The 22,699-nt window shown below is 46.9% G+C and overlaps 1 protein-coding gene across 4 annotated transcripts in view; it reads right to left on the bottom strand.

The window, feature by feature from the left end:
- The window catches only part of fbxl17 (F-box and leucine rich repeat protein 17), a 322,953-nt gene that overhangs the window by 149,348 nt on the left and 150,906 nt on the right, over window positions 1–22,699 (bottom strand). Inside the window, exon 9 of one of the 4 annotated variants that reach the window (XM_090237949.1) lies at window positions 1,921–2,625. The exons of the other annotated variants lie outside the window; for them this stretch is intronic. Within the exon in view, the coding sequence (XP_090094075.1) occupies window positions 2,568–2,625 (58 nt within the window). The 3' untranslated portion in view covers window positions 1,921–2,567. Of the gene's footprint in view, window positions 1–1,920; window positions 2,626–22,699 lie in introns of those variants that run through there. 4 annotated transcript variants of the gene reach the window in all.

Here is a 22,699-nt window from a genome sequence, read left to right as displayed (position 1 = left end):
CTCTCTTTTGCTCCCTCTGGTTCCACAGTCGGAAAGTTGACCATTGGAACAGACACAGACTGGGCCAACCAGAGAGAACAGAGCATTACCACTGCAGGACTATGAAAAGCTTTAACCATAATAGAAAGAAACTAAAGATCGTGTTCAGGTTGTGTTGTTTGATGTAGCTGTGCCTCAACATTGAGCTGGTTAGACAGACCAGAGGTGCTGAAACTGCTGTATGTTCAGAGGCAGTAGGTCTATAAATACTGCACATCTCTCCATGAGACGTGAGGAGAGGTGTGTAGCGGGAAAAACAGCTCCTGGTATCAACTGATGCCAACAACAAAGGGATAGGGAGGAAGAAAATGCACACACCGATTTTATTATCGACTCAGTGGAGCTTAGAGATCGCTCGCGCACACACACACACACACACACACACACAGAACTGAGAGATCAAATAAACTGCTAAGATACAGTATGTTCTCTTCCTCCGCTTTCCATTACAACTAAAAACCTGACGTGTGACAGTATACACACACACACACACACACACACACACACACGCGCGCACAGAACTGAGAGATCAAATAAACTGCTAAGATACAGTATGTTCTCTTCCTCCGCTTTCCATTACAACTAAAAACCTGACGTGTGACAGTATACACACACACACACACACACACACACACACACACACACACACACACACACACACACACACACCCCGTTGAGGGTAGAAGAGGCTATTTGAGATGATGGGGAACATACCATAGGATGAGACAGACAGTTTTGGTGAACCAAAACATGACCTGTAAAATGTAGCAGTGTGTACACATAATATCGACAGTCATTTATTCACAAACTGAAATAAGCCTCCACTCTGTCTGTCTGTCAGTGGATGGTGTTGTGTGCCAGTAGAACAGAAGGTTGATACTGTTCCACAAGGCTCTGCTCCTTTAAATCATTACCCACACACCCTCACAGGGAGGCCTGTACTGACACTGCTAATCTGGGGCCGCCCGCCCGCCCCTCCCACCCCCCCACCCCACATACACACACAAAGAAAGAACGACAGAAAGACACTCACCTCCTCCCCTCTTTTCGGTCTGTCCCTCCCTCCCCTAGGAACTGGCTGACAGACGAGGCTAGGGGTTCTTTTTTGATTTTTTATCCCTTCTTTCCGTGTTTGATGTTCCTCTCTATGCACTCTGAACAAATCCCCCTTTTCCTAAACCTAATCGCATTACCACCTGTGGCCCAATGCACCCTGGGTAACGGGGACAGGTCTGGTGCCAACATGCCACTCCACCACGCCCGCTGTGCCTGTCTGGTACAGGCTGGCACCAACACACACACACACACACACACACACACACACACACACACACACACACACACACACACACACACACACACACACACACACACACACACACACACACACACATAGAGAGAGAAAAAGAGTATGGAACAGTCTGGCATGAAGACACACACACCCCCAATGGCCTGGTGTGTCTGGCACGGTGGTGGTTTGGCAGGAGTGTGAATGCCAGTTTGGTCTCAGGCCAAAGCTGGGTAGTGGGTACTAGTATGATACGGAGTCTGAGACTTTGAACAACAAGTCAGGATAATCTTCTTAGAGAGAACTGACCACCACTTTTTGAGTCACACTTTTCGCCATTAATTTAGCAATAGAAAACTGTGTTTTAATGGACTCTTCTGTGTGTAGAGGAGCTAATCCTGGTACGCTGTGGGTTGGCAGGGGCTCGCTGGCACCACGAGGGCCAAACCAGGGCTGCGTAGAGAGACGAACGGATGAAAGGACAGAGAGAAGAAAGAGAGTAAAAGAGAGAAGAGAGTAAAAGAGAGAAGAAAGAGAGTAAAAGAGAGAGAGGTGGAAGCCAGATCTGGCAAAGAGGAGTTTGTGGGTCCAGGTGTTATTAAAATGTTTATGTGGCGCCAACAAACAGAAGTGCAGTATTAAATATGTCTAAGAGAGGCCAGAGAGAGGGAGAAAAAGAGTCCCCCCCCCATTCACACTAGGGGCCCCCATTTGACTGTGAAAATATGCATATATCAAAAGATGATAAAGAGCACAAACATACCCAAATGTTGTCATATTCTCAGATATATAGCGAAAACATTTCATAGTTTCGGGTTGGGGGCTAGAAAAGTAGAAGTCCTACGTGTGAGGGGAAAGGAAAAAGGCATTTTCCAGTGAAGTTACCTAATAATGATGCGTTTTAGACCAGTTTGAAGGTTTCTTCAATCGCTGGCTAGTGAATTTAAAACCTTACTCAAACCAAGCTTCTGAAAATATCAGACAAGAGTGCCAAGGGATAAATCTAGTTCTGGTGGAGGGGACAGCTGGAGCAACACCTAGGTGGAGGGGACAGCTGGAGCAACACCTAGGTGGAGGGGACAGCTGGAGCAACACCTAGGTGGAGGGGACAGCTGGAGCAACACCTAGGAGGAGGGGACAGCTGGAGCAACACCTAGGTGGAGGGGACAGCTGGAGCAACACCTAGGTGGAGGGGACAGCTGGAGCAACACCTAGGTGGAGGGGACAGCTGGAGCAACACCTAGGTGGAGGGGACAGCTGGAGCAACACCTAGGTGGAGGGGACAGCTGGAGCAACACCTAGGTGGGAAAACACAAACACACCATATCGTTAATCAAAAAATAATTAGACATTTTAGACTTTGTTTTCCTACTCTCTGATGTTTAAACTGAACTGGATTGAGAGACTTCCCACCAATTAAAATGTATTGTGGTGTCCTTCAAAAAGGTCATTAGGGCCATTTCTGATGAAGAGATGGTGATAATGTGATAAGTGAGTAGAGTGCAGTGTGTGTGTGTGTGTGTGCCTGCGTACGTGCGAGAGAGAGAGAGAGTGAATGCACATGTGTGTACAGCTCGTCGTCTGGCGGGGGTTCTGGGTAAAAAAAAATAAAAAATAAGCATTTCATCCCTAATGAGCAGCCTTTATATGTTCAGTATCGTTCTCGTTTCCTTGAAGGCTGTTCCTTTGGGAAACATAACACTTCCGACATCTCTATGTAAGATATGACAGCACATAAGACTGTGTACGAGTATGACCGCACTATATCACCTACAAGACTATATCATACCAGCACTGTTTGTTTTCCCTCTCATCTCCTCTCTACCAAACTGTGAAAGAGCACACCAGTAGCTCACACCCATACGAGGCGTTATCCACACACACACACACACACACACACACACAAACAAACACAGAGTATAAGCAGACGTGTCTCTCTTGTCTCTCCAAGTCAGCCACACAGTAACCTGATAAGAACACAGCCCAGCTGACCAGTCAGAGCCGGGCTATAAGAGATGGGTTGAGGGGAGTTTACATTAACATTTAAGCCCATCATTCACAGCTGTGGTCCGTTCCAGAGGTCTCTGGCCGAACTCGCTCTCCACTCTGTTTGGACCTCTGTCTCTCTCGGGGTCAAAGGGAGAACATCCCCCCCCGTCTTTTTACTCAACGTTACAGGCTTGATTTACAAGCTGAACACGTACGGGAAAACAGAAGCCGCCTTAGCACTGTTTAAACTTGATATCGAACTTAATACCACGCTTTTTCCCCCTTCAAACTGGGAGCACCTCCATATGACAGAGTTACCCAAAACAAGCACTTTGGTTGGGAGTCCTTCCATCAGTAAAATTAAACTGTGGTTCATACCGGAGTTAGACAGACACAGCAACACCATAACGGGCCACAGCAACATGGAAGAGGGTACGAGACGGGGGAAGGAGAGATAGTAGGGAGAAGGAGATGGCAAAGAGAAAAAGAGCGATTTTTAATGTTGAGCTCAGAAAACTAATGAAACAGAAATAAATATTAATGGACAACCTGTGTGTGTGTGTGTGTGTGTGTGTGTGTGTGTGTGTGTGTTCCCTGGGGGTCTTCACTGTGGGTGAAGTGTAAATATGATGTTGGAAATCTCCTCTGATCTAAAGTCAGAATCAAAGGAGTAGGTTTTCTCAGTTGGCTTGTGCAATACGTGGTTTGTGTTTCTCAGAGAGTGATGAACACACAAACACACACCAAAGCAGATAGTGCTGAAGTCAACACGGTGCAGCTGTAATTTAGGCTGCATAATTTACACACACACACACGCACACACAGAGAGAGAGAATCTAATGAAGGAAGGTGTAGAATAATTCTGGAGTGGTGTGTGTGAGTGCATTTAGAAGCTAAATAAAAAAATAGCGTTGATTTTTCTAGGTGCGCTGTTGCGCCTAAATGAAAAGTCCAGGTCGCAGAGCAAAATATTTCGACCATATGCAGGTAAAACAGACGCACTGTAGAGCCCTGGACTAAAACGTTCCACATGACTGTTCTACACTTCTTTTCCCCAAAGTGACAACCAAATAACAGGCCTTTCAACCAGGAGTTAATAACCAACACCACGAATCCAATTAGACCAATACTTTCACATCAATCCATAAAACATGTGCTTCCACTTGGACACAGGACAGTTGTTAACTGCCACGGGGACTGAAAGGTGAGGAGCAAACAGCCAATTAGCAGAGGTTTATAGCCAAAACATTGTTGTTGTTTACCATCACTCATTCATATATATATATATATATTTGTTTATGTACATATTCTTATTCATCCCTTTACACTTGTGTGTATAAGGTAGCTGTTGTGAAATTGTTAGGTTAGATTACACGTTGGATATTACTGCATTGTCGGAACTAGAAGCACACACACACACACACGCGTGCACACGCACACACACGTGCGCACGCACACACACACACACACACGCCACAGGGACAAGGCGTCAGAACAGCAAACAGCTATCACTACTGTGAAAGTTAGTCAGCATCGAGGCATTGGAGCCACTGATGCACAGACCGACACACAAACACACACACACACTCTCTCTTTTGGCTTTCAAAACAAGGGTATGAACCATAATTGTGTGCACACACATGACCTGGGTTCAAATAAATGTGTATTTGTTATTTAACCCTTTACATTGGTGGGAATTGGCCTGTGTGGATCGGGCTGAATTGAAATGCATAACCATAGTAGCAACTGGAAAGGGAACAGTTTGGAGAGAATAGAAAAAGTTAACACACAACAGTTCACCTGACAAGACCGATTCCAAACATTCCAGTTTGTTTTACGAGGATTTTACATTGACTGTACTTTCCAAGACATTCAGTAACATAACACTGTTCCTGGAAAATGTGGCGGGGTAGGTGCAACGTAAGACAAATAAATGACAAGGCTTTGAGTGAGAGGACTAACTGGTGTCTCCAAGTGGACACACACCTCTCTAAAGTGTGCACAGTTCCTGAGCAATTTCAATGCCCTTTCATGCCTCAAAGTAGAGTCTAACTCTTAAGGTAAATCTGAGCTCTCTTACAGTAGCTGTGCTGTTGAGGAACTAGAGCAGGGCTATTTAACTACATTCTTATGGGGGTCAGATTTGAAAAAGGTTATTTACAGGGGGGACAGGCATTTTCTACATGGGATTACTCTTCCTAAAACCGGTCTAAAAAAAAACAATGCACAAAACACAATTATAATCTTATGAAGCAATTTGACTAAAATGTCATTTATCTAAAAGTTCATTTTAAGAGCTTAAAGATTACCCTAATTCAGTGCATCAAATTGCTTAAATAATTAAACGCATTTGAACTGTTCCTTCAAAAAGTATTCACACCCCTGGACTTTTTCCATATTTTGTTACGTTACATATTGTGTGTCACTTGACGAAACACAATTCCCCATAACGTCAAAGTGGAATTGTGTTTTTAGAAATGTTTACAAGCTAATCAAAAATGTAAAGCTGAAATGTCTTGAGTCGATAAGTATTCAACATCTTTGTTATGGCAAGCCTAAATAAGTTCAGGAATAAACATTTGCTTAACTGTCATGTACTGTCATGTTGTCTTGTCTCTGTCCTTTCCCTTCACCCTGTCTCCCTCTGCTGGTCGTGTTAGGTTACCTTTTCTCCCCCGCTTTCCCCCAGCTGTCCCTTGTCTCCTCTAACTACCCATTCACCCCGTTCCCCACCTGTTCCCTTTTTTCCCTCTGATTAGGTCCCAATATCTCTCTCTGTTTCTGCTCCTGTCCTTGTCGGATTCTTGTTTGTTTGTGTCATTCATGCCTGAACCAGACTGTCGTCATGTTTGCTGTAACCTTGTCCTGTCCTGTCGGAATCTGCCGGTCCATCTGAGCCTACCTATGTTTGGTAATTAAAGAAGCTCTGTTTAGGTTGATTCGCTTTTGGGTCCTCATTCACGCACCGTAACAGAAGAATCCGACCAAGAATGGACCCAGCGACTTCGGATCCTCTCCACTCAGCCGTCGAGATCCAGGGAGCGATGCTAGGCAGACACAAGCAGGAATTGTCTGCTGCTCGACATGCCGTTGAGACCCTGGCCACCCAAGTCTCCAACCTCACAGAACAGGTTCACCATCTCCGCCTCGATCCACCGGCCACTTCCAGGGCTTTCGAATCTCCGGAGCCCAGAATCAATAACCCGCCGTGTTACTCTGGGGAGCCCACTGAATGCCGCTCGTTCCTCACCCAGTGTGATATTGTGTTTTCTCTCCAGCCCAACACTTACTCCAGGAGCACTGCTCGTGTCGCCTACGTCATATCTCTCCTTATTGGACGGGCTCGTGAGTGGGGCACGGCAATCTGGGAGGCAAGGGCTGAGTGTACTAACCAGTATCAAGACTTTAAGGAGGAGATGATACGGGTTTTTGATCGATCTGTTTTTGGGGAGGAGGCTTCCAGGGCCCTGTCTTCCCTATGTCAAGGCAATCGATCCATAACAGACTACTCTATTGAGTTTCGCACTCTTGCTGTCTCCAGTGGCTGGAACGAGCCGGCCTTGCTCGCTCGTCTTCTGGAGGGTTTCCGCGCAGAGGTAAAGGATGAGATTCTCTCCCGGGAGGTTCCTTCCAGCGTGGATTCCTTGATTGAACTCGCTATTCGCATTGAGCGACGGGTTGATCTTCGTCACCGAGCTCGTGGAAAGGAGCTCGCGCTCTCCGTCGCCTCCCTCTCCGCATCACTACCATCTTCCTCTGCCGGCTCGGGTGCTGAGCCCATGCAGCTGGGAGGTATCCGCATCTCGACTGAGGAGAGGGAACGGAGAATCACCAACCGCCTCTGTCTCTATTGCGGTTCCGCTGGTCATTTTGTCACTTCATGTCCAGTAAAAGGCCAGAGCTCGTCAGTAAGCGGAGGGCTACTGGTGAGCGCTACTACTCCTGTCTCTCCTTCAAGATCCTGCACTACCTTGTCGGTCCATCTACGCTGGACCGGTTCGTCAGCTTCCTGCAGTGCCTTAATAGACTCTGGGGCGGAGGGCTGTTTTATGGACGAGACCTGGGCTCGGGAACATGACATTCCTCTCAGACAGTTAAAGGAGCCCACGGCCTTGTTCGCCCTGGATGGTAGTCCTCTCCCCAGGATTCAGCGTGAGACGCTACCTTTAACCCTCACTGTTTCTGGTAATCATAGTGAAACCATTTCTTTTTTAATTTTTCGTTCACCTTTTACACCTGTTGTTTTGGGCCATCCCTGGCTAGTTTGTCATAATCCTTCCATTAATTGGTCTAGTAATTCTATCCTCTCCTGGAACGTCTCTTGTCATGTGAAATGTTTAATGTCTGCTATCCCTCCTGTTTCCTCTGTCTCTTCTTCACAGGAGGAGCCTGGTGATTTGACAGGGGTGCCGGAGGAATATCACGATCTGCGCACGGTGTTCAGTCGGTCCAGGGCCACCTCTCTTCCTCCACACCGGTCGTATGATTGTAGTATTGATCTCCTTCCGGGAACCACCCCCCCCCGGGGTAGACTATACTCTCTGTCGGCTCCCGAACGTAAGGCTCTCGAAGATTATTTGTCTGTAGCTCTTGACGCCGGTACCATAGTCCCCTCCTCCTCTCCCGCCGGAGCGGGTTTTTTTTTGTCAAGAAGAAGGACGGGTCTCTGCGCCCCTGCATAGATTATCGAGGGCTGAATGACATAACAGTGAAGAATCGTTATCCGCTTCCTCTTATGTCTTCAGCCTTCGAGATCCTGCAGGGAGCCAGGTTTTTCACTAAGTTGGACCTTCGTAACGCTTACCATCTCGTGCGCATCAGGGAGGGGGACGAGTGGAAGACGGCGTTTAACACTCCGTTAGGGCACTTTGAATACCGGGTTCTTCCTTTCGGCCTCGCTAACGCTCCAGCTGTCTTTCAGGCATTAGTCAATGATGTCCTGAGAGACATGCTGAACATCTTTGTTTTCGTTTACCTTGACGATATCCTGATTTTTTCACCGTCACTCCAGATTCATGTTCAGCACGTTCGACGTGTCCTCCAGCGCCTTTTAGAGAATTGTCTTTTTGTGAAGGCTGAGAAGTGCACTTTTCATGCCTCCTCCGTCACATTTCTCGGTTCTGTTATTTCCGCTGAAGGCATTAAGATGGATCCCGCTAAGGTCCAAGCTGTCATTGATTGGCCCGTCCCTAAGTCACGCGTCGAGCTGCAGCGCTTTCTCGGCTTCGCGAACTTCTATCGTCGTTTCATCCGTAATTTCGGTCAGGTGGCAGCTCCTCTCACAGCCCTTACTTCTGTCAAGACGTGCTTTAAGTGGTCCGTTTCCGCCCAGGGAGCTTTTGATCTCCTCAAGAATCGTTTTACATCCGCTCCTATCCTTGTTACACCTGACGTCTCTAGACAGTTCGTTGTCGAGGTTGACGCGTCAGAGGTGGGAGTGGGAGCCATCCTTTCTCAGCGCTCCCTCTCTGACGACAAGGTCCACCCATGCGCGTATTTTTCTCATCGCCTGTCGCCGTCGGAACGTAACTATGATGTGGGTAACCGCGAACTGCTCGCCATCCGGTTAGCCCTAGGCGAATGGCGACAGTGGTTGGAGGGGGCGACCGTTCCTTTTGTCGTTTGGACTGACCATAGGAACCTTGAGTACATCCGTTCTGCCAAACGACTTAATGCGCGTCAGGCGCGTTGGGCGCTGTTTTTCGCTCGTTTCGAGTTCGTGATTTCTTATCGTCCGGGCTCTAAGAACACCAAGCCTGATGCTTTGTCTCGTCTCTTCAGTTCTTCAGTAGCCTCCACTGACCCCGAGGGGATTCTCCCTGAGGGGCGTGTTGTCGGGTTGACTGTCTGGGGAATTGAGAGGCAGGTAAAGCAAGCACTCACTCAAACTCCGTCGCCGCGCGCTTGTCCTAGGAACCTTCTTTTCGTTCCCGTTCCTACTCGTCTGGCCGTTCTTCAGTGGGCTCACTCTGCCAAGTTAGCCGGCCACCCTGGCGTTCGGGGTACGCTTGCTTCCATTCGCCAGCGTTTCTGGTGGCCCACCCGGGAGCATGACACGCGTCATTTCGTGGCTGCTTGTTCGGTCTGCGCGCAGACTAAGTCCGGTAACTCTCCTCCTGCCGGCCGTCTCAGGCAGCTTCCTATTCCCTCTCGACCGTGGTCTCACATCGCCTTAGATTTTGTCACCGGACTGCCTTCGTCAGCGGGGAAGACTGTTATTCTTACGGTTGTCGATAGGTTCTCTAAGGCGGCTCATTTCATTCCCCTTGCTAAGCTTCCTTCTGCTAAAGAGACGGCACAAATCATCATCGAGAATGTTTTCAGAATTCATGGCCTTCCGTCAGACGTCGTTTCGGACAGAGGTCCGCAATTCACGTCTCAATTTTGGAGGGAGTTTTGCCGTTTGATTGGGGCTTCCGTCAGTCTCTCTTCCGGCTTTCACCCCCAGTCTAACGGTCAAGCAGAACGGGCCAATCAGACTATTGGTCGCATCTTACGCAGTCTTTCTTTTCGCAACCCTGCGTCTTGGTCAGAACAGCTCCCCTGGGCAGAATACGCCCACAACTCGCTTCCTTCGTCTGCGACCGGGCTATCTCCTTTTCAGAGTAGCCTCGGGTACCAGCCTCCGTTGTTCTCATCTCAGTTCGCCGAGTCCAGCGTCCCCTCCGCTCAGGCTTTTGTCCAACGTTGCGAGCGCACCTGGAAGAGGGTCAGGTCTGCACTTTGCCGTTATAGGGCGCAGACTGTGAGAGCTGCTAATAAGCGTAGAACTAAGAGCCCTAGATATTGTCGCGGTCAGAGAGTTTGGCTCTCCACTCAGAACCTTCCCCTTAAGACGGCTTCTCGCAAGTTGACCCCGCGGTTCATTGGTCCATTCCGTATCTCTCAGGTCATTAATCCTGTCGCAGTGCGACTTCTTCTTCCGCGATATCTTCGTCGCGTCCACCCGGTCTTCCATGTCTCCTGTGTTAAGCCCGTTCTTCGCGCCCCCGCTCGTCTCCCCCCCCCCCCCCCCATCCTTGTCGAGGGCGCACCTATCTACAGGGTCCGTAAAATCTTGGACATGCGTCCTCGGGGCCGTGGTCATCAGTACCTAGTTGACTGGGAGGGGTACGGTCCTGAGGAGAGGAGTTGGGTTCCCTCTCGGGACGTGCTGGACCGTGCGCTGATTGATGATTTCCTCCGTTGCCGCCAGGTTTCCTCCTCGAGTGCGCCAGGAGGCGCTCGGTGAGTGGGGGGGTACTGTCATGTACTGTCATGTTGTCTTGTCTCTGTCCTTTCCCTTCACCCTGTCTCCCTCTGCTGGTCGTGTTAGGTTACCTTTTCTCCCCCGCTTTCCCCCAGCTGTCCCTTGTCTCCTCTAACTACCCATTCACCCCGTTCCCCACCTGTTCCCTTTTTTCCCTCTGATTAGGTCCCAATATCTCTCTCTGTTTCTGCTCCTGTCCTTGTCGGATTCTTGTTTGTTTGTGTCATTCATGCCTGAACCAGACTGTCGTCATGTTTGCTGTAACCTTGTCCTGTCCTGTCGGAATCTGCCGGTCCATCTGAGCCTACCTATGTTTGGTAATTAAAGAAGCTCTGTTTAGGTTGATTCGCTTTTGGGTCCTCATTCACGCACCGTAACATTAACAAGTCACATTCTGTGCAATAGTTTTTTTGTGTACCCCACACATACAATCAATTATCTGTAAGGTCCATAATTTAAGCAGTGAATTTTAAACACAGATCCAACCACAAAGACCAGGGTGGTTTTCCAAAGCAAAGAAGGGCCCCTATTGGTGTTTAAAAAAAAAGAAGAAGCAGACATTGAATAACCCTTTGAGCATGGTAAAGTTATAAATTACACTTTGGATGGTGTATGAATACACCCAGTCACTACAACTCAGTTGCCGGAGAGGAAGGAAACCACTCAGGGATTTCACCATGAGGCCAATGGTGACTTTAAAACAGTTACAGCTTAATGGCTGTGATAGGAGAAAACTGAGGATGGATCAAAAACATTGTCGTTACTCCACAATACTAACCTAAATGACAGAGAAAACACAATGAAGCCTGTACATAATACAAATATTACAAAAAATGCATCCTGTTTGTAACAAGGCACTAAAGTAATACATTCAAATACATTCAAACAAAGTATTATGTTTTGGGAAAATCCAATACAACATATTCCTGAGTACCACTCTTCATATTTCAAGCATACTGGTGGTTGCGTCATGTTATGGGTATGCTTGTAATCATTAAGGACCGGGGAGTTCTTCAGGATACAAAAACACTGAATGGAGCTAAGCACTGGTCAAATCCTTAGAGGAAAACCTGGTTCAGTTTGCTTTTCACCTGACACTGGGAGATGAATTCACCTTTCAGCAGGACAATAAACTAAAACACAAGGGCAAATCTACACTGGAGTTGCCTAACAAGAAGACAGTGAAAGTTCCTGAGTGGGCGAGGTACAGTCTTGACTTAAATGTACTTGAAAATGTATTGCAAGACCTGCAAATGATTGTCTAGAAAAATGTAACAACCAAATTGACAGAGCTTGAAGAATATTGAAAAGAATGGAAAAAAATGGGTTTCGCTTTGTCATTATGGGGCATTGCGTGTAGATGAGTGAGAGAAAAAAACAAGTTTAACGAATTTTGAATTTAGGCTCTGACACACCAAAATGTGGAATAATCCAAGGGGTATGAATACTTTCTGAAGGCATTGTACTTACAACACAGTTGACCTGCATCACATTATTTCATTTCTACCTTCGTGTCCGTTTTACATACATACAGTGGGGCAAAAAAGTATTTAGTCAGCCACCAATTGTGCAAGTTCTCCCACTTAAAAAGACGAGAGAGGCCTGTAATTTTCATCATAGGTACACTTCAACTATGACAGACAAAATGAGAAAGAAAATCCAGAACAATCACATTGTAGGATTTTTAATGAATTTATTTGCAAATTATGGTGGAAAATAAGTATATGGTCACCTACAAACAAGCAAGATTTCTGGCTCTCACAGACCTGTAACTTCTTCTTTAAGAGGCTCCTCTGTCCTCCACTCGTTACCTGTATTAATGGCACCTGTTTGAACTTGTTATCAGTATAAAAGACACCTGTCCACAACCTCAAACAGTCACACTCCAAACTCGACTATGGTCAAGACCAAAGAGCTGTCAAAGGACACCAAAAACAAAATTGTAGACCTGCACCAGGCTGGGAAGACTGAATCTGCAATAGGTACAGGCCCGTCTGAAGTTTGCTAAAAAGCATTTGGATGATCCAGAAGAAGATTGGGAGAATGTCATATGGTCAGATCAAACCAAAATATAACTTTTTGGTAAAAACAAAACTCGTCGTGTTTGGAGGACAAAGAATGCTGAGTTGCATCCAACCATACCTACTGTGAAGCATGGGGGTGGAAAATCATGCTTGGGGCTGTTTTTCTGCAAAGGGACCAGGACGACTGATCCGTGTAAAGGAAAGAATGAATGGGGCCATGTATCGTGAGATTTTGAGTGAAAACCTCCTTCCACCAGCAAGGGCAGTGAAGATGAAACGTGGCTGGGTCTTTCAGCGTGACAATGATCCCAAACACACCGCCTGGGCAACGAAGGAGTAGCTTCGTAAGAAGCATTTCAAGGTCCTGGAGTGGCCTAGCCAGTCTCCAGATCTCAACCCCATAGAAAATCTTTGGAGGGAGTTGAAAGTCCATGTTGCCCAGCAACAGCCCCAAAACATCACTGCTCTAGAGGAGATCTGCATGGAGGAATGGGCCAAAATACCAGCAACAGTGTGTGAAAACCTTGTGAAGACTTACAGAAAACGTTTGACCTCTGTCATTGCCAACAAAGGGTATATAACAAAGTATTGAGATAAACTTTTGTTATTGACCAAATACTTATTTTCCACCATAATTTGCAAATAAATTAATAAAACATCCTACAATGTGATTTTCTGGATTGTTTTTCTCATTTTGTCTGTCATAGTTGAAGAGTACCTATGATGAAAATTACAGGCCTCTCTCATCTTTTTAAGTGGGAGAACTTGCACAATTGGTGGCTGACTACTGCAACACAGCAATCCTAACCGAGCCCACAATGTCCGCTGTGTGGATCGAGCAGTCAACAAGTCGAACAGTCATTTGAAAGAGTAAGAACATTTCAGAGAGACAACACAAAGATGAAATCCATTAACCCCAAGATAACGGAATTCATTGCCCTTGACAATCAATCTGTCGTGGGTGATGTTGGCTTTCGCCGACTGGTCGAGCACCGGTACACACTACCAAGTAGGCACTATTTTTCCAGATGTTGCCCTACCTGAGTTACACAGCGTCCGTGAACTGCTTGCTATGGGTGTCGCTGCTTCACGACTGACATTTGGACCAGCGATGTCAGCCCCATGAGCTTTATGAGTCTGACAGCACAGTGGGTCGACGAGGTCTTCGTACTGAGGGAAGTCGTATTGCATGCTCAAGAATGTGCTGGTTCTCATACCGCTGCTGCCATTTCAATGGCATTTGAGAACATGTTTGAAACTTGGAAACATGAACACTCCCAGCTCCACTCACTGTGTCCGGTGCAGACCCTGTCATGGCCCTGAAACACCTGTTCAACAAAAATGCCAACACAGACCGTCGGCTTAACTTGGAAAAGTACTCTATTCGAGGCTGTGAACAAGTGATTCGGTGGCATTCTCTCTGAGCCTCTTTACTGTGTTGCCACCGTGCTCGATGCTTGGTACAAGGGCCGCTACTTCGATGCAGACAAGAAACAGGGTTTACGCGAAATGTTACAGACACAGCTGGACAAGATGGAAACGGACACAGTGACAGTGAGCACTGAGGAAGAGAGGCCGCGGACAGACAGAGATGAAACTATGATGATGGTTGAGACTGAACAAATGAACAATGAAACAGCACAGCAAGTAAGTGAAAGAAATAGGTTTTGATGATGATTTACTGGTAATGGGGACAAATGTAAATGCCAACAAAATAACTTTTTGGTCAGAGTGTGTGTGTGTGTGTGTGTGTGTGTGTGTGTGTGTGTGTGTGTGTGTGTGTCTCTCTCTCTCAACTATTTAACTGTACTAGAATGCTTAAAAGGCCGCTAAAATTTGAAATATCGGATATCGGTATTGTTACTTTTTTGGCAAGGAAAATATTGGATATCTGTATCGGCCAAAAACATCATATTGCTGCATCACTATTGGCAACATCAAGCACAGACAGACAGACTGACAGACTGGTGGAGCGACGAGCTACTGTCTTCAGGTGCTGCACTACGGAGTAGATGAGAAACACACACATCAACCCCAAGTAAGGACTACAGGTAGTGCTGTGTGTGTGTGGACAGTCTAGCTTGAAGACTTACTGCACACTCTTGACTTCTAATGCGTAGCGTACTACCATTCGGACTCTAAACACACACGTCTCTCTGTCAAAGCCTCTTTGATCTTCTGTGGCATTGTGTCACTGTCTTCTATGGTCAGCCACATTCTATACTGACGCAGCTCCAAGACCACAGACACACATCAAACAACGCATCGTATCCCCCCCCAAAACACATTTAATATTAAAAAGGCCTGAATCCGCACATTTACACACACACACACACACACACACACACACACACACACACACGCTTATTCAAATCCAAACACAATCCGAGTCCATCGCTGAGGGCAGACTCAGACTTCCGACCCTGTATTCTTTGATCCCATTGGCCACAGACCAGGGGTCCTTTTGTAGTCATTGGAAAATGTGCCCGTGACTCAAACACACAGTCTCTCCCAGGCCTCATATAATTAACATCAAAGGACAAATATCCCCCCAAAACATGGAAGCGAGGGAGACATGCTCCCAGACACACACACAGACAGACCCACACACCCTCTTAATTAGCTAGGCCTCTGGCCCTGTAGCAGTCCTCCGAGGATCCATTGTGATCCCCAAACACACACACACACACACACGCGCACACACACCCAGCCCCCAGGCCTTCTGTTGTGATAGTGATGAGCTGATGTCTGTGTGGTGTGTGTACTCGTTAGCCTATCCTTCTCCCTCGTCCTCTCCTCTCCTCATTATCTCCCCTCTAGCATAGCTATAGTACTGGTGGAATGACATCATTGTTCTCGATAGCCTAGAAGCAAATACACCTTGGATGTAGTCACATCAGTAGAGTGGTCTAATAGACAGTCTGTGATCACACATAACACAGACTGGGAGGTGTTTCTGGGGCCGCCACTGAGCCACGTATGCAGTGATCACACATACAAGACGCACGCACGCACGCACACACACATCGATCCACGCTGAGAGCAGCTGGGGCGTGCTATTGGTCAGACGGATCCCCTGTGTGGTTGCCGCGGGATACAGCTACTCTTCGGCCAATCAGATCACTGACCGCACAGGAATGACCTGACCTTAGAGTGTGACATACGCCAAGTCACACCAGCATCAGAGGGGCAGCCGGCCGCACGCACGTCAAAGTCAGAGGACAGAGAGAAGAACTCTGTCTGGCCTAACACATCACAGAGGTCAATATGGATAATCCTCGCAAGCCATGTGTCCTGCAATAGTGATGCGCGGGTTGACTCATAACCCACACTCCGTGCGGATTGAACAAAAAGTAAACAATACCTTATAGGCCACACTGCATTTTTTTGTGCATAAGCTTTAGAGCCCAACTGTACATGCGCCAAATATCCTACACGCCAATCGTTTTTCACGTCATCACATATAGTTGGGCGGTTGCGGATGGGTTATTAGCAGTTGTGGTGCAGGTGAACAAACAGCTGACCCACGCGCCACTAGTCTGCAACAGGCTCCCCATACACACACTGCCTACGGCTGCAGGGAGACGGAGGAGGGTAGACCTGGTTCAAAAAGGTATGGACGGTGATGATCGCATTAATTAAACATGATGGCTTATTTCAAATCACATTGTCGTCTCCTCCTCCCATCCTTCTCTCATTCCTCTTCCCCCTCTCCATCCGGCCCCCTCTCCCTCTCTCTCTCTCCGGCCCCCTCCCTCTCCTTCCGGCCCCCCTCTCCCTCTCCATCCGGCCCCCCTCTCCCTCCAGCCCCCCTCTCCCTCCAGCCCTCTCTCCATCCGGCCCCCCTCTCCCTCCAGCCCCCTCTCCCTCCAGGCCCCCTCTCTCTCCGGCCCCCCTCTCTCTCCGGCCCCCCTCTCTCTCCGGCCCCCCTCTCTCTCCGGCCCCCCTCTCTCTCCGGCCCCCCTCTCTCTCCGGCCCCCCTCCCCTTCCGGCCCCCCTCTCTCTCCAGCCCCCTCTCTCTCCACCCCCCCTCTCCCTCCAGCCCCACTCTCTCTCCAGCCCCACTCTCCTTCCAGCCCCCTCTCCCTCCAGCCCCCTCTCCGCAGTATTAACGGCAGACGGCTGCTCTGACCTTTTCACTCTAATCAGATCCCTATTGGCTCTACTAGACCCAGAGGACATGAGTCACAACCAGTGGCTACAACACCAGCTCTCACACTAGTCACACTTAATGTGTCAAAACGGCGCACGCAACCTATCAGGAGCAAGTACAGCAACATGCTAGGAGTGGGGAACAGCGTGGACATATCCAATGTGAACTTTCTCAGCATTGGACTACAGTGACAAAGTCACAAGATTCCGTGGAAAAAGAGGAGGGGTGTCTGTGGGTGATGCTTGGAGAAAAGCAGCAGTGACATGGTGGATATTAGCCTTCGACTTACATTAGATCTCGCTCGCACGCGCATACGCACAGACACACACAGACACAGACAAGCCATCCCCTTATATTAGCAACCACACATCCAGCGATCAGTTAATGCTGTCCGCAGGCTATTACTCCAGACAGATGGCAGCTGCTCTCCTCTCTCTTCTCCTCCTTTATTCCTACTTTATTCCCCTTTTCCGGTGGGAAGAGGTAGATAGATAACGGCCTTAAAATAACTAATATTGTTCCAATAAAGCCATTAACACCGATCCCCCCTTTGTCTACGTCTCTCACTCGCCGTCTGATTGTCTGATTGGAAGGCTCTAAAGCAGTGTTGATACAGAAGGGTTTTCGGACAGACAGTGCCGACTCTCCAACTAGACAAGCTATTTAAAAGGCATCTGGGTAAACAGCCAGGGTAAAGGTTAGGGAAAACAACACTATCAACCACCAAGCCACACGCACAAACCACAGGACTCCCTCTGTGTACTCCATCTCTCCGTCTTTCAGTCTCTTATTGAATGTATTGATTGGGCAGGCTTAAATGACCCTGAACCGAGCAACCAATATGTGGAGGCTGAGAAGTGATCACTTCATAGTTCATCAATTATTAAGATGTTTTTAATTTCCTGTCTGTGGCCCTGAGGCCTAATAATAGCATTGTGTGTGTGTGTGTGTGTGTGTGTGTGTGTGTGTGTGTGTGTGTGTGTGTGTGTGTGTGTGTGTGTGTGTGTGTGTGCGTTCCTCTCTCTGGGATCCTGAGATAACTTACCCTGGAGACCCGTCTCTCCATCCCTCGCTGATCCCTCTTCAAGGGAAGACAGAATGGACGGAACCTCACTAGGCTCACAAGAGGCAAGGGGCATTTTTATCAGCTTTCCCTTTAATACAAACTGGGTGTGTGAGTGTACTAACTGCAGAGCGAGATACACTGGAACACACAAACCATCTTATCATCCATTTACAGCTGGCAACACACACAATTCTACCCTGTTATGAACACACTGTGGAGAGAGAGGAGAGGAGGAGCAGAGGAGACGAGAGAACGAGTGTGGGTGCAGAGGAGACGAGAGAAAGAGTGTGGGTGCAGAGGAGACGAGAGAAAGAGTGTGGGTGCAGAGGAGACGAGATAAAAAGTGTGGGTGCAGAGGAGACGAGAGAAAGAGTGTGGGTGCAGAGGAGACGAGAGAAAGAGTGTGGGTGCAGAGAAGACGAGAGAAAGAGTGTGGGTGCAGAGGAGACGAGAGAAAGAGTGTGGGTGCAGAGGAGACGAGAGAAAGAGTGTAGGTGCAGAGGAGACGAGACTGGAAAGCGTCTCCTATTTCCCTTTCCTTTCCCCATCTCTCCCTCTGGGCCCATCAGTGTGAACTCGTTTCTGGGGATGCGCTGCAGGGTTCAACACGAGGCTCCGTTCATAACAGCAGGACCACAAGGATCACTACACACCCCTGAGCACACCCCTCCCATTCACTCTCAGAGACAACTAGAAAGTAGCAGGAAATGGGTGTGCTACAGGTCAAAGTAAATACCTGCATTTCTGCATGCGGCTTCTACAAATAAGATGCGTGGAGTGAAATGTACGACTTATCTCGCTTTATCACCCCCCCCCTTCTGTCTTTCTGTATCGCGCTCTCTCTCTCAGTAGCTGTTTTTATAAGAGCGGCTGTATCGTAAATGGGCCCATGCTGTAGCTTTCAAGGGTAAATTGATGTCAGCAGCGCGGCAGTACGTTTGCATAAAACCGTGGGAAGATGGGCCAAGGGAAAGTCACTCTGAGAGCTGAAAGCAAACTGACAGCTGCCTGACTAACTAAAGCTTTCACATACTTTAACCCTCATTACAGAATGCAATGCAACCTCCAAAGAAAATTGAGGCCCTTGACATAACTGTACGCTGTGTACGGTAAAGGACTGTGATAAAGCTCCTGTTGCAGGTCTAGTAATTCATGCAGGCAAAGAAAAACATCTGACAAGGTGGATAGATGTGATGCACACGATATGCCGGTTGCATTCCACACTCTTTTTGATGTGCAAAGAAAGAAAGAAAGAAAGAAAGAAAGAAAGAAAGAAAGAAAGAAAGAAAGAAAGAAAGAAAGAAAGAAAGAAAGAAAGAAAGAAAGAAAGAAAAGAAAGAAAGAGCAAGAAAGAAAGGAGAAAGAGAGAAGAGAGAGAACGAAAGAAAAGAAAGGAAGAGGACAGAATTGTTGGAATACCTTTCTAATAACGGAGGCTAGGAGAAGAGAGAGAGCAAGAGGAAGAAAGAAAGAAAGAAAGAAAGAAAGAGAAGAGAGAAAGAAAGAGAGCGAGAGGAAGAAAGAAAGAAAGCGTAAAAAAGAAAGAAAGAAAGAAAGAAAGAAAGAGAAGAGAGAAAGAAAGAGAGCGAGAGGAAGAAAGAAAGAAAGAAAGAAAGAAAGGAGAAAGAGAGAAAGGAGAAAGAGAGAGCGAGAAAGAAAGAAAGAAAGAAAGGAGAAAGAGAGAGCGAGAAAGAAAGAAAGGAGAAAGAGAGAAGAGAGAGAAAGAAAGAAAATAAATAAAGAGGACAGAATTGTTGGATTACCTTTCTAATAACGGAGGCTATTGAAAAACATTGTATTTTACGCTAGTATTTTACAAGCGGACTGTGGGCTTGACAGACAGACAGGGCCTGAAGGCAGCAGTCAGACTGGCTTTCAGAACACAACTGGGGAACTCAAGACTCCCAAAGTTCCCCTCAAACCAGCTCCATTTATCAAACTTTGGACACAGGGTGATGTTTTCATTAAGAAAATATCTACAGTGTGACATTTATAGCGGCCTGTTAAAATGAAGATATATTGCAGTTTTCACAAGGTGGCAAAAAATAGATCCATCTATCTCTCTGCTGAAACATCTTACAGAGAAGGCCTTGTTAATGTAACGCATCCACAATCAACCAATCCCCAGAGAATATGCTAATCCATAACTTTTGGAAGCCTGAATTATTTTACGACGGCCTGTAAAAGCTTTTCTGGAAAACCGTCTCTGTCAGGTCCAGTTGTTCGACATGACGAAGCAAGACAAGCGATTTCACTTCGCAAGACACAATTTTTGCTTCATCCAGTCTGTGATTGAGAATCTTAAGTTGAAAGGTCCTCAGAAAGTGGCTGCTTGAAAACAGCCCTGATGTAAAGTCAAGACTGAAGGGGGATGGTGGTTAAAAACATATTTTTTTTTATAAGGGCCAGGAGGACTAAGTTGTCGCCAGAAAGACTGGTTCTTCTTCAGTCATATCACAGCAGCTTAACCAAGACACTGAACATCATACTGTGCTTTAAAGTCAAGTCTCACTGAATCACACTCAACGTTCATCTGAGTAAAAGTGTTTTCATAACCATCCAGAGGTTAAAGACCTTTTTATCAGAGATGTACCTTATTAAAATATAAATATTTTTTCTCCCCAATTTCGTGGTTTCCAATTGTTAGTAGTTACTATCTTGTCTCATCGCTACAACTCCCGTACGGGCTCGGGAGAGACGAAGGTCGAAAGCCATGCGTCCTCCGATACACAACCCAACCAAGCCGCACTGCTTCTTAACACAGCGCGCATCCAACCCGGAAGCCAGCCGCACCAATGTGTCGGAGGAAACACTGCGCACCTGGCGACCTGGATAGCGTGCACTGCGCCCGGCCCGCCACAGGAGTTGCTAGTGTGCGATGAGACAAGGATATCCCTACCGGCCAAACCCCCCCTAACCCGGACGATGCTAGGCCACTTGTAAGTCGCCCCATGGACCTCCCGGTCGCGGTCGGCTGCGACAGAGCCTGGGCTCGAACCCAGAGTCTCTGGTGGCACAGCTGGCACTGCGATGCAATGCCTTAGACCACTGCAGAGATGTACCTTTAACAAATCGGCAGGCACAGAGAGCTTCATCAGGTACAGTGGCACGCCAAGCACTTCTCTTTATCATGTACGCGACCTGGGACCCATGATGGCAGCCATGCTTGATCAACGCAGATGAGAGGATGACAGACGGGTGGAGAAAGTGAATGACGAGATTGAGTGAAGAAAGGGATGTAAAAGAGAGGAGTGATTGAGACTGCTGATACGGTGAATACGATGCCCCAAGAGACCCTGAGATCTACCCATGAGGACAGAAACTATTCTCTCTCTCTCTTTCTCTCTCTCTCTCTCTCCCTCTACCTCTCTCTCTCTCCAGCCGGTAGTTATTTATATATGAAACACTATGATCAGGGATAACGTCCATGATTCCATATCCCATACCGTGCATTAGTGCCTAATACAGCTGCTATAACTGGCGAATGACAAATCCGGGTTAAGTATCCATCCTCAACAGCAGTCCAATTGAAAAGTCCTTTAATCCGCTAATGTTCTCTCTCTCTCTCTCTGTTGATCTATACCCGACAGAGCAGTGCTTCAGACTGAGAGCCAATGACAAGGGCTGTACTGGTGAGATGAGTCCAGTAGCTGACATGTTCATAGAGCATTAGGATTGAACTAGGCCAGGAAAATAAATAAATAAATATATATATATATATATATATATATATATATATATATATATATATATATATATATATATTATATATATAAAATGTCCTTGTTTTTGAAAGAAAACCAAAAAATACAGAAAAACAGCGTAGACATTGTTAATGTTGTAAATGACTATTGTAGCTGGAAACGGCAGATGTTTTATGGAATATCTACATAGGTGTTCAGAGGCCCATTATCAGCAACCATCACTCCTGTGTTCCAATGGCACGTTGTGTTAGCTAATCCAAGTTGATCATTTTAAAAGGCTAATTGATCATTAGAAAAATGTTAGCACAGCTGAACTGGCCTCGTTAAACTAGTTGAGTATCTGGAGCATCAGCATTTGTGGGTTCGGTTACAGGCTCAAAATAGCCAGAAACAAAGAACGTTCTTCTGAAACTCGTCAGTCTATTCTTGTTCTGAGAAATGAAGGCTATTCCATGCGAGAAATTGCCAAGAAACTGAAGATCTCAATCAATGCTGTGTACTACTCCCTTCACAGAACAGCGCAAACTGGCACTAACCAGAATAGAAAGAGGAGTGGGAGGCCCCGGTGCACAGCTGAGCAAGAGGACAAGTACATACTAACCGGTACCCCCACACATTGACTCTGTATCGGCAGCCCCCTGTATATAGTCTCGCTATTGTTATTTTACTGCAGCTCTTTAATTACTTGTCACTTTTATCTTTTATTCTTATCACATTTTTTTTTTTAAACTGCATTGTTGGTCAGGGGCTCGTAAGTAAGCATTTCACTGGAAGGTCAACACCTGTTGTATTCGGCGCATGTGACTAATACAATTTGATTTGATTAGAGTGTCTAGTTTGAGAAACAGACGCCTCACAAGTCCTCAACTGGCAGCTTCATTAAATAGTGCCCGCAAAACACCAGTCTCAACGTCAACAGTGAAGGGGCGACTCCGAGGTGCTGGCCTTCTAGGCAGAGTTGCAAAAAAAAAAAGCCATATCTCAGACTGGCCAATTAAAAGAAAATGGGCAAAAGAACACAAACACTGGACAGAGGAACTCTGCCTAGAAGGCCAGCATCCCGGCGTCGCCTCTTCATTCCTGATGTTGAGAAGTTCGTTTTTAGTTTCTTGGAACTCAGTGGGGGGTCTCAACTTACTGTTGAGAGTTAGAATAGTACAAATGTGTAGAATTGCAGGAAATTAACT

The sequence above is a fragment of the Oncorhynchus mykiss genome, chromosome 6 (assembly GCF_057628025.1).
Source record: "Oncorhynchus mykiss isolate SJ-2025 chromosome 6, ASM5762802v1, whole genome shotgun sequence".
In the NCBI taxonomy this organism is placed as follows: Eukaryota; Metazoa; Chordata; class Actinopteri; order Salmoniformes; family Salmonidae; genus Oncorhynchus; species Oncorhynchus mykiss.
This window is presented reverse-complemented; position numbering and strand designations above follow the sequence as displayed.